The 13,121-nt window shown below is 33.6% G+C and overlaps 1 protein-coding gene across 3 annotated transcripts in view; it reads right to left on the bottom strand.

The window, feature by feature from the left end:
* Window positions 1–13,121, bottom strand: part of LOC123671033 (ras-related and estrogen-regulated growth inhibitor) — a 122,668-nt gene that overhangs the window by 32,680 nt on the left and 76,867 nt on the right. For all 3 annotated transcript variants that reach the window (XM_045604675.1, XM_045604674.1, XM_045604676.1), the window contains exon 3: window positions 3,206–3,342. In XM_045604675.1, coding sequence (XP_045460631.1) covers window positions 3,206–3,342 — 137 coding nt within the window. The remainder of the gene's footprint in view (window positions 1–3,205; window positions 3,343–13,121) is intronic.

Below are 13,121 nucleotides of genomic sequence, written 5' to 3'. Positions count from 1 at the left end.
CTTGCTATGACATTACATTTGATACCGGGCTTTGTTATTATTTGTTAAAGTCACAATAGGGAAAAAGATGGATTAGGGGAAGCGAAAAAGGAATATTATTGAAAAAAAAAGGTAAATTAATTAAAAACAGACTTAACTTTCGATTATTTATTTAATTCTCCATGTACTCCATTTGAATGAATAAATAAATAAATTTTGAGTCACAAACGATAAGGTTGGACTTTCTAATGACAAATTCCTGGTCAATTCGAAAAAGTCCATCTTTCTGGCCATTCGTTCCGGCCGTAAACAGGAGAACTTTCGAACTGAAGGACCTAAAAACTAATTCTCAGTTTGGGTGAAATGACGTATATCACATAGCTAGAAATTCTTATTCTGAACTAAACATACACGCAAAATTTCAACTCGATCATTTTGTTTTTTGACGGTCTTCTTGAATTATATCTATGAAATAATTATTCTACATAAAAATGCTAAATTTCAACCTGAACCGTATTTTAAAATTATTTAGAAAATAAAATATTGAATGGAACCCCTAGTTCGTTTCATCCATTTAAGATACGAACCTAATCTGAAAGTGCGGTGGGACTCATAGATTGAATTCGAGGAGGAATTTGAGACCATTCGCGGTTCCAAATTTGAAAATTACGGACATTGTGACGAAATGATACTGGAATCTGTTCAAGAAAGGAGTGAACGATATTTTCAATCTACGCAATTCCCATACCGAATCCTAGAATCCTCCCACGGATGTAACAATGAAAAAGTCTCCCATCCAATTAGACAGTCCAATATTTGTTAATTTATTCAGGATTTATTTACTCAGATTGTACCGCAGCTTCGTTTGTGTGCTGATCTCATTATTTTTTAATTGTATTTAACACTCACGAACCTCAAAAAGCCCAAAATTATACGAAATCTCTGCTGCTATCTGGATTATCTATGTTGAAATTCCGGAAGAAACCGTAACAACGTTCAAAATAATGGAATTTCCATAAATCATATCTGTATTTTTCAAATTTTGATTTTTGGTTTTACTTTCTGATGACGAATTCCTGGTCAATTCAAGGAAGTCCATCTGTCTGGCCAATCTGTCCGGCCGTAAACACGAGAACTCTCGAACCGAAGGACCGAGAAACTAATTTTCAGTTTGGGTGAAATGACGGAGTTGAGTTTATTAATGTGCATTATTGAACTAATTCGACCAAATATGGCCACTCGAAATTTTGTTTTCCTGTTAATTCCAATACTGCAGATCAGATCGAAATGACAATCTGAAAGTGAAATGAAATTGAAAATAATAATCGAAGCATAGCATATTCAAACAGAATATAAAAAAATTCACCCAATATTTCCGTTACCACAAAACATATACGGAGTTGAGATTTTGGGTGTTGATATAAAATGAAAATTTTGAGCTTCATGCAAAATTGATATTCAAAAGATCATCACATCCTCAAAACCATGGAATATTGAAAAATATTCCAACCAAATAATCCCCATTTGTGCCAAAATAATAAGCCTAATCTGCTCAGATATATGAGATCATATTTTTTCTACAACATCGAAAAATGTTCATATCGACTAATAAGCTACATTTTGTACCGAATTTAATTTTTCACTGGTTGCTAGGCAACAAATGCGAGATGAAATATTTCTATCTGCTATTTTCAATAACAAAAGCTGAGGTAGCTCATAGAATAGGACCACAGAACAGAGTTTTGTGATAGGACACCGAAAAACAAATTTCATCAGTTTGTCACAGTTTGTGCAGAAAATTTTGTTGTTATTTTCAAGATATCAAATAATGTAGATAGTGATAGTGATAGTGAATTGAATTGACACCAACAAGCATAAGAGAAGCAGCAAATTTAACAATAGTAACTTTACTACCCGACACTTCCAAGAAAGTATTATTATACTTATTTGATTTTGTGTCTTTTTAAAATGGCCTTTGTCATAGAAAAAGTGTGGTATTAGAAAAAAATGATTTATTTTCCAATAGATGGCATAAGTTATCTGTATCTCGCGTTGTATAAGTCCGATCGGATTTCACTAGATGAGATTTCGTACTATAAAAACTTTTCTGTTAGTTTTGTGATAAGTTGACTCAGTTTAGTTTGAGCGCGCTTCAAAGATGGACACAAAAAGATAAAATGCGCTGTTTTGTACAGTTTTCCTTCGATGAAGGCAAAAATGCAAGCCGAGCAGCTGAAAATATAAAAAGTGTTTATTGGCCGGATTCTGTAACAGCTAATCACGCGCGATTTTGGTCTCGTTGTTTCCGTTCCGGTAATTTCGATGTCAAAGATGCTCCACGCACTGGAAGGTCAATTGTCGAAAATATCGATCAAATCATGGATATTGTCGAGTCCGACCGTCAGGTAAGCACTGTTACGACTGAGCTTAAGATTACACGAAAAAACCGTTTGGAATCATTTGCTGGTCTCAAGAAGAAGCTGGATGTATAGATATAGTATATTCAAAATTAGTTGGAGGAAGCCAGAATAATTCGATTATACAGGGATTGTCCAAGTTTCCCGAAATTTCTTTGGCGCAAGTGAGTTTATTGCCTGAAAATACCTTCAAATAAACCCCGGTATTTAGCGGATCGCGGTGTTCACTTTTAAGGGACATCTGGCCAAGCGTTTTTATGGACTAGTTCAAGTGGCTTTGGATATACTATACCACACAAGTTAATAACAAAATCGACCCATTTTCGGAGCAGTTGGCGACTGGCGATGAAAAGTGGATCACTTACGACAACGTCAAGCGAAAACGGTAGTGGTCGAAACTCGGTGAGCTGGCGGTAATTGTGGACAAGTTAGGTTTGACAGCCATGAAGGTTTTTGTGTGATTGGTAAGGAATAACTTACCTACTATAAGCAGCTTTCAGATGAGAAATTGTAATACTGATTCATCTTTAGATACCTACTAACTTTCTTTGCTTTTTGTCCTATATATTTTTGAGAAATATAATTCAAGGTTAAAACGAAATAAAAATGATTGGGAATGAACATGACACTAAGCTTTTTTTTCATTTCAACAGATATTGATAGAATTCGGATCCAATCCAAGATACTAAATAATTAGAGTTATTTAACTCAGAATTTATTCTACCATTTATTAATTTTATTTAGATAGAAATCCAAACCAACACAATCATACAAACAATAAGGTAGAAAAGATATTGAACTCTACTTACATTGAGTTGACCAGCGGTGTCCAAGACATCGAAGCACAGCATTTCATTGTCGATAACAGTATGATAAGTATATATCTTCTCTAAACTAGGATCATATTCTCCTATATATCTTCTCGTTATAAACCTTACAACCATTGCTGAAAAAAATACAGAAATAATGTTAATAAATAGTAAGTAATTATATTTGTCATATTCACAACTATTTATTTGCCAATCCTGAGACTTTCACTCCTTCTACTGAAGCATACACGTAGCATGAAATTCTGACTACCCTTGCTGAAACTACCCGCGATAGATAGTCTGGTACCTCATTCCTAGGATAATTATCATGAATTGTTTACGAGTTTCCAAGCGTATAGCGTGTTTCATTCCCGCCAAAAATGTCAGAGCATGGTTGAACCGGAGCTTCTAAATTATCTCTTTGTCATCAAATGCTGCCAGAATATTAGACTGCATATTTTGTCCTCATTATGTTTCACAAGCATAAATTGAAAGGAAATGTGTTAAATTAAGGATATATGTGTTACACCTAAGTTCGTACCATACGTTGTTCGAATTAGAAGGATAAAAGAACTTTTTATATGGCCATTTTCACGGAACCTCTAATTAAGTTTTCACCATTGAAATACCTAACTCCCATATTCAAGATATGAATGTACACTGCAAGTTTTAAGTTTCTAGGCCTTTCCGTTCGGGAATTATCATTTTAGTGATGCTGTCTACTAAAGAGATGGCGTTATAGGTGTAGTGCCACTCTTTACCTTGTCCCCGGCGGATTCATAGGAGTCTCCGCGTTGCAGCAGTGACACCTCTCCACGATGGTGTCATTCGTTAAATTTCGACGATACTCCAGAAAACTTCGCATTCGTGTTGTAATAGAAACCCATTCTGGAACGTGTTTTAGAATATACTATTATACAAAAGTTGATATAAATTGGGGATTTTCACAATCCCGATATGTTTCGCGGTAGATTGGAAGCCCCCTTCGTAAGAAGTATTCACTAGTACGATAATGGGAAGCCCAGTTGTGTTGGCCATACGTTCCTTGATTCTCATCGAATTCTCTAGAATCTCGACCGTTCAAACGAGTATTCTGAATGCAAATAGGAAATAACTCTATATGATGAGGAGCCGATGGAGTTTTAAACGAATCCAATATCGAACAAATTGCCTGATGGGTAGCAAACTGCTACCAGATTCCTCTTGTTATAACCTAGCAACGTTGAATGCTAACTAGAAATAATGTCGAGCTCGCTTACAAGATCAAAAAAACACAACATATATGGGTCGAGTTCCCTTTGATGTTGCACAAGAATGGCTGTCATTAAGAAGGGCCGAGCGAACAACTTTCTCGTTGCGAACGTCCCTTGATGATTCTGAAATCCAATGAGTGGGAGGATTTGAGAGAGACAAATTTAATAAGGTACGATCTCCATGTTCAGCCGATAAGCCCGTCGCAGAAGCGTAGCGCTGAATGAGGAATTTGCCAGAGTGACATCTATCCGACTAATGAAGATGTATAGGAAATATTGCTATATTGAATGAGTTTCCAATCAATTCGTTCGAAAAACGATAAGTTCAATTATTTCGACTTAAGATAAATCTAGGAAAAAAAGTTATCAGTGACAAATTCAGCGAATTTAGAGATAATGAATACATAACTCAATTTTCAATTAAACTATTGTTTGAAATCAATTCATTTGTGGGGATTTAATTGGTTTTTGAGATTAGGCTGTATAATTCCTATTACTCGGTTTCTTGGAAAATGAAAAAAAAAACACTGAATTGGACACAAGAGCTTGTTCTTATCCGAATGTAGTTTTTTTCGAAATTGCGCATGATTCTTCAAAACGTTATTTTACAATCAAGTAGTAGATTTCTACTTGATCGTTTATTAATTTATAATTTTGAATATAGTGAAAAAACAAATTTTCCTACACAATCATAGGTAAATAATGATTTAACGTCTGTATATCAACATATTAAATTGATTTCACGGCATTCAGACAATTTTTCAATTATGGAAAAAGTACCTCCCCGAGCGGGACTCGAACCGGCAACCTCCGAATTACTAGTCCTAGGCTCTCGCTTTTGAGCTATCGAGAAATGCTCAAAAACGAAAAAAGAAATTGAAAAATTGTCTGAATGTCGTGAAATTAACTTGATATAATCATAGGTGCTAGTGGTGCTATCGCAGCTTGGGATGCTTGAGTGGAGCATAGGGGCAGCAACAATTCGAAGAAAGTTATAATCGGTGTAAATTTCATTATGACTCTAATGAAATTACGTTTATTATTCAGTAATTGGATATAAAAAGTTGCTTCATAAAGATAACCATGAAAATTGAATATTTTTGCCACCACCATTTAGGTGTTGCATATGATACAAAGAAATATTATAATGATTGAGTTACACCCAACAATTATCCGATTACTTAAATCTTTGTGATCTTCCACAGGCCTAAGTAGAACATATGAACTAATGACATGGATGGCCCCATAGGAAATAATCCAGGGGGTTTAAGTCCGGGGATCGATAAGGTCTTACGTGGGTCCACCTCGACCAATCCAGCGATCTCCGTATATTGTTAAAAACTCTGGAGTCTGGTCGAAAACGATTTCCACAAATCTCATGTGGATTGTCGTCAGCCCACTTTAGGTTATCGTGAAAATTCCTCATTGCATTTTGCGAGAAAATGGCTTCATCGGTAAAAAGAATCAGCGTAAGTAGTTGATCATTGTATATACAAAAGCGATAGACAAAATGCAATACGTGGAGTAAAATCTACAGTAAGAAGTGCTTGAACGCGCTGAATGTGATATGGGGACCATAAATTATCTCCCAGAATTTTCCAATTACTTACTTTCAAAGTATTTGCAAGTTTTCGCGTAAGAGTACCCGGATCTTCTTCTATGATGTCTAGAATATTGTCTCTCACTTCTACCGTTTTTACAGTCCTTGGCTTTCCTGGGTTTCCACTTGGCTTTAATGTTCCCGTTCCTTGAAGACGTTGATGAATGCTTTGTTATATTTTTCCATCGGGTGTAATGCGGTTAGGAAATCGTTCAATCTATAGTCGCCTAGCATAAAATGCATATCAGCCTTCTCGGCATTCTTATAGCGAGCCAAGATATAGGACTTCACTGACAATTGTTTACAACTATACAAACGTTAATGAATCTTTACAAATTCGACATATGTATACAAACTATAAAAACACAAAATACAAAAACATACAAAATTTAGTTGGTGAGAAGCAATTTTTTCAATATGTTTTTTACTTTATACGTCCAGTGTAGTTTAATTTATTCCACTAGTATATTTCATGCCCTGATTATTTTTGAAAAAGTGCTTTATTGCGAAGATATAGGTTGAACATTCTCAACGAATACAATATCGGTATTTTAAAATTATTATTATAGGTAAAATAAATGTATATTTATTGTATTCGTTGAGAATGTTCAACCTATATCTTCGCAACAAAGCACTTTTTCAAAAATAATCAGGGCATGAAATATACTAGTGGCATAAAATAAAGGATAAAAATAAAATTCTGAATTTTAAGCTGTTTTCCAAATGGCTGTATTTTCGATAACAATGGTCGTATCTCAATTTGAAAAAAAGATTTTTGAAGCTGGAAGTTTATAGTTCAGTGATGTCATGAGGGAAATATTTTTCAAGCAACGTGTACCGCTCAATCCTAATGAATACAGTATCCAAAATTTCTGCGAAATTTTCTTAGTTTTTATTTTTGGCCTACAGACTTTTTTCCAACTTAACCACTATATGAGATAACTTGTTCATTCAGCTTCAATAACCTTTTTTCAAAATTTCGATACTAGCATTTCTCTCTGAAATATGGAACTTTGAATTGAAAAGGACCTTTTTGTCTTTAACCATCAATATCTCACCAATCAATGTTTGCACAGAAAATTTAATTTTTTTTATTTTTTTGATAATTGGATCGAATGAAACGAAAATACCGCTCCATGGATTGAATTGAAATTCTCTGGGATTTTTGTGGTGATATTGAACTGAAAAATGTATACTCAACATTGATGGTTTTTTCGATATTTTCAATTCAGCGCTTGATTATTCAAAAAGCCTCCAAAAGCCCTTTTTCATCAACTCTTCAAATTAATGTAGAGAACGAAGAAATTTTTTTCCGAGAATACCTTAGCTACTTCTTGTAGAGAATTCTTTCAAGATTTCAAAACATCCTCGAAATTTTCTGTGCAAACATTGATTGGTGAGATATTGATGGTTAAAGACAAAAAAGTCATTTTCAATTCAAAGTTCGATATTTCAGAGAGAAATGCTCGTATCGAAATTTTGAAAAAAGGATATTGAAGCTGAATGATCAAGTTATCTCATCCATATAATGGTTAAGTTGAAAGAAAAATTAACAAGTCTGTAGGCCAAAAATAAAAACTTAAAAAATTTCGCAGACATTTTAGACACTGTATTCATTAGGATTGAGTGGTACATTCTGCTTGCAAAATGTTTTCATCATGAGATCTCTAAACTATAAACTTCAAGCTTCAAAAAGTTTCTTTTCAAATTGAGATACGACCATTGAACAAACTCTTAAAATTTCGAATTTTATTTTGCTCCTTTTATTTATTCCCCTAGTGTACCTTTAAAATAGTCCTCCTAAATTATTGCCGCGTGTTTACCTAACACCCTGTGTACCACCGAGAGCAATAAACGGTTTCAACGGAATGAAAATCGTTTTGTCAATACATTCAATTTCACTCTGACCTATTGAGGTTGAACGTTTCTTTCTGGATCATTTGATACGGAAGCAGTTCAGCAGAACTTTTTATTAATTTTGTTTCCCCACGATGGCCTATGAATCGAATGACTCTGGCTCCAACCGCCACTTCAACGTAGGAGTCAATGGATGCCACCCTCCCTCCCAGTAATGCCTTTCTCAACAAGTTGTCGTAAGTGCTTTACGAAAATTCCTGCAGGATTAGGATCGCTATGAAATATATTGCATTTTCACGAGTTATAGTCGAGGATTTCATCGGTAGGGATTACACGCGTTATGTGTTCTTCGCAAATGGAAGAAATGTTGGTTTCCTCGTTGTTTATGTGTAATTCAAGCGGTATTATACGGATATTGGACTGGGAGGAAAATCTCATTATATACTGCCGTCGAATTCAGCGGAATTTTCCTTTTCTTGTATCATGGTTACCATAAAAAATCTTATCATGTCTTGATAAGATTCTTACCGAGAGGGACTTCTTATGAGAAAATTTTACCATCCATGATTTCCTCTCGGTATTCTCTATGGAATTTATTCTTACCGTTTCGTCAACAATGTCGCCTTCTAGATTTCTAGATTGTATAACAAAATCAAATATGAAGATTTGTTAGTAATGAAATTTTTTTTTCTGCGGCCAGTCCTACATTCGTAACTACTTGCACATTAAAAATAATAATTTTGCTGCCTAGGCAGGTAAGTCCTTATTTTGCTTACTAGGCAGGAAAAGTAATACTTTGCTCATTGATATGTGGCTGCAAAATTAATATTTGCTGTCAATCGGGGGAAATAGTTATTTATTTTACTAGGTAGCAAAATAGTATATAAACTGCCGCGGCTGATGGTTCATAGCCGAGCATAGTGAGGCTAGGAATTCAGCAAAGGCAGTCAATCTACTTTCCTGCCGAGTTGAACATATAATTTCTTTTTCGATTCTTTATAATGATATATGTAGGATATTGTTTTCGTAAATTATTACAATATATCTCTGAAATATCGAACTTTGAATTGAAAAGGACCTTTTTGTCTTTAACCATCAATATATCACAAATCAATGTCTGCACAGAAAATTTAGGGGATGTTTTGAAATCTTGAATGAATTCTCTACAAGAAGCAGCTATGGTATTTTCGGAAAAAAATTTTCTTCGTCTCTACATTAATTTGAAAAGTTGATAAAAAAGGGCTTTGGAGGCTTTTTGGATAATCAAGCGCTGAATTGAAAATATCAAAAAAATCATCAATGTTGAGTGTGCGTTTTACAGTTCAATATCAACACAAAAATCCCAGTGAATCTCAATTCAATCCTTGAAACGGTTTTTTTTGTTTCATTCGATTGAATTTTCACATGTAAGAGAGATGGTAAAAAATCTTGATTGTCAGAAAATGTTTTATTCTCATTAAAAATGATTATTTTGTTGCCTAGGCAGGAAAAGGAATACTTTACTGATTGATATGCGTCTGCAAAATTAATATTTGCTGTCAATCAGAGGAAATAGTGCCTTCTGCAACGAGTATTAAACAATTTTTTTTCTAATTCAGTCAAGTTGTGTGAAATATTTTCGAAATTTAATGAAAAATTCAGATTATATATCCTACTGACTTTTCCATTGTATCTTGACAATTGGTGTGACTTTTACGAAAATTGACAAATTACGGAATTTGAATATGAATAGCACGGTTCGAATTTTGAAATAATTTAAAATTAAGCATCAAATTCATTAATGTCTGACGAAATCGATTCAACATCACCAGAATTAAGAGAAATTGCGAATAATGTAAATCATTTCACTCTATCCAAATTATATTATATTGACAATTATTGACGTTTGTTGAAATTTGATAGGATTGGAAGTCAGTACAGACAATCACAAAACGAAAACTATAACTGAAAACAATGCTGTAATGAGTTCATTACAGCACTGTTTTTAGAACTGTAATGAATTCATTACGATACTGAAATAGAGAAAATTTATTATAGCTCTATGATCCATAGTTACGCAGCACCTGGTAGCACGCTGCAACCATTTCTGGAAATGGGTTCCTATTTTCACGTCATCTGTCATTTTTATTTCATGAAATCATTCTTACTTGTTGAGATTTAGTTATGTTATACAAATATTCTTCGTATTCACTTTCACTTGATAACTTTCGCTCATCAAATAAACCAAAACGCCTGTAGATATCTTCAGTTCTATTTTTGAATTCGAGATTGTCAACAGTTTGTCATAGCCACGTGTATTTGCTCGAATTCCACAACTAACTTTTCGGTCTAGAACTCTAGAACCATATTGGCGAAAGTTTCCTGAAACAAGCCAACATAATATGAGTTTGATTATACTTTCAGTTTATGGATTTTAACTTTCCTGGCTTGCGAAGAAATGAATCGATTGAGGGATAAACTTTCTGTTTTCGAATCATTCCCGAAAACTTATATTCCAAATACTTCAAACGCCATGAGAATTGCGAACGATAATAATTTTCGATATAAATAGGAAAACCTTCGTTGATCCAATGTATGTGATATGAGAAGTTTTTCTGGGAAAATGTGATCGGTATAATAAGAAGAATTGTATTGTGGCACACAAGATCCTACTTTTAACCTTAAACCGTCTTTTTAATAACTAGATAATGATGATAGCTCAATCTCATGTTCCAACGTTGTTTGCGTGGTATATTTCATTCATTAGATCTATAAAAGAACTTATATTTTTACAAATGAGGAGGGTTGAGTGAATACGTCGTGTTAATTGTTTATTTCAGCCATGTTTTCAGCAATTTGCGGCAAAGTAGTGAGCCATCGGCTTCAAAATGGTGGATTCTTTATTCCCCAAATTTTTTTCAATTCTGGCCATTTTTTTCTAATATTATCCAATATCCAATTGTGATTTAGAAAGTGAAGAAAGAACTGTATTTGAGAAAAGCAAATTGAATTTCAGAAGAAGGATTTTGTAACTCAGTGTTGGGAGTTGTTATTCAGAACAGGGAATTTGAAATTCAGACAAAGAACTTTATATTCAGAAACAGTAATTTGTATTTCAAAATAGCAATTGGAATTGAGATTTGATTGTTAGAAATTCAGAAATAGGAAATTGTAATTCATAATTGGTTACATGTAGGTAGGTACTTCAAAATTAAGAAAAATGATAAACATAAGTATTACCTGTGATGCATCTTTTCTTTTCCTGAAATACAGGGAAGGCCAATGTCAATGGTACCCTAGACTAGACTTTCATGGAGAACGGGGAGTATGATTCATTTGAGAATTTGGTTTCTTGGGAAAGAACCATTGCTCCATAAATATAAAATATTTTCAGCGCTGCACTTTTGCCGCTTATATCAAAAAGTACTAACAATTTCGTTATTTCAAATAGAACACCTTGTATATTATTACTCTTTTACTTACTCTCTGATTTTCGATTTCATTTTTCTGAAATTAAATTAACTATTTTCAAATCCAATTTGCTTCACTGAATTATGCTTTTCTATTCCGAAATTCATGTTCTTTGCTCTGAAATTGATCTTTGATTTCCTACAATTGGAAAAAGTGTTGTAATTTCACATGTTTCAAAAATAATTATTTGCTAGTGTAATGCTACGTCGCATTGGTTCATCACATCAAGTCAATGGAATTAAAGAAATTTTCCAAAAGAATGGAAAATCCGATGTCCGATGTATTTCCGTAGAATTCTCAATATTTATGTAGGTATATAATAATATACATATTAGTTTTTTTTAACTGGATACATCTTTCTTTTCAAATGCTTTTGGTGTATTTTTTCTACTATTAATTGTTACTTTTGGCTTGTAACTATCTATGAAATAAGTTTGATTTGATTTCAATTCGGAAGTTAAGAAAGAAATCCCACCAAAAGCACATATTCCTTAAAAGATTCCACACCGTACAAATGCATCCATTCTGAGAGATCTAAAAATACGGGACAATGACAAATTATTACAGGTGACGTATACTTAAATTTTTCGGTCATTTAATACGGAAGAACATTATGCAGAAACAAACGCTCAAACGAAATGGGTCAAAGTTGACACCAAAGATCAAAAGCCAGGTTGCCGGTGAGATAAAATAAAATATCCACTATTAATTAATGTCGGTTTCAGAAGTGTGAAAGATGAAAGCATGCAGTTTCCATGAACGAGTTAAAACGAAATATTTCGAATATAACTTATGCCTTCTTTTGAAAGGAACACTGCGTATATTTTTCAGAATGTGATGTAGAATTAGGTGCAGAGCAGGATTCATAAACATTTCTTGATGGTAGATCGCTAGGGTGATTTGTAACCATTTTCGCGTAATTGAACTTCAAAAATAGCTAGAACACACTCTATAATTGACCAAAAGTAACAACAGAAAAAACAATGATTTCAATAGTATCTGTATATCCAGGATAACGTTTTGAATTGTTTAACAATGGTCAATGGAGAACAAATGAGAGTATTCAGGGGCCTCTAGCGTCAAAACTAGCCTATAGAAAAATTTGTGTCTTTTGAACTTTCTGTTCGCAATGACTTGGACTATAACGCAAGTATTAAAAATTCAGCCAATTTAACAGAGGGCTTCCTTCTCTATTGAAGTGTGTGGTATCCTTCCACACTAGAAAAGCGCTGAAGTGAAATCGGGATGTTTTATTCTCTCGTTCATTCATCCGTCAGCGTTGGAGAATATATAACTGTATATAGGATGAAATGAGATAGGATATCTACCAAGAAAACATCATATTTTTGAAAATCATATTGAGACCGACACTTCTTTAATGCAAAATGTTCGGTAATATAAAATTGATGTCATGTTGGCATTGATTGCTTTGGTAATAACTTCGTTGAAAAATTAACTATATTGTCATTAAAACCAGCATGAATTCATTTGGTAACCTGATATTTCACCACTTCTCAAGTGGAAATTTACGGACTCAGAGATCATAAATAATTCGAATAATCTGTTGAGAACTCTAAAACAGTTATGAAAATAAAAACTGTTGTAACATATTCATTAAATTATATCCTCTCATTAGTTTTCGATATTCAAACGAACTCGTACGACAAAGACTCGAAGCAGTTATTATCAGCCTCCTATCTTAATTTTATGAAAGATGATATATTAGATTCACTTGTAATATCATCAATCTTATGAT

This window comes from Harmonia axyridis, chromosome 1, assembly GCF_914767665.1.
Source record: "Harmonia axyridis chromosome 1, icHarAxyr1.1, whole genome shotgun sequence".
Taxonomy (NCBI): Eukaryota; Metazoa; Arthropoda; class Insecta; order Coleoptera; family Coccinellidae; genus Harmonia; species Harmonia axyridis.
Note: the sequence above shows the minus strand (reverse complement) of the source record. Positions and strands in the feature narration are given on the sequence as shown.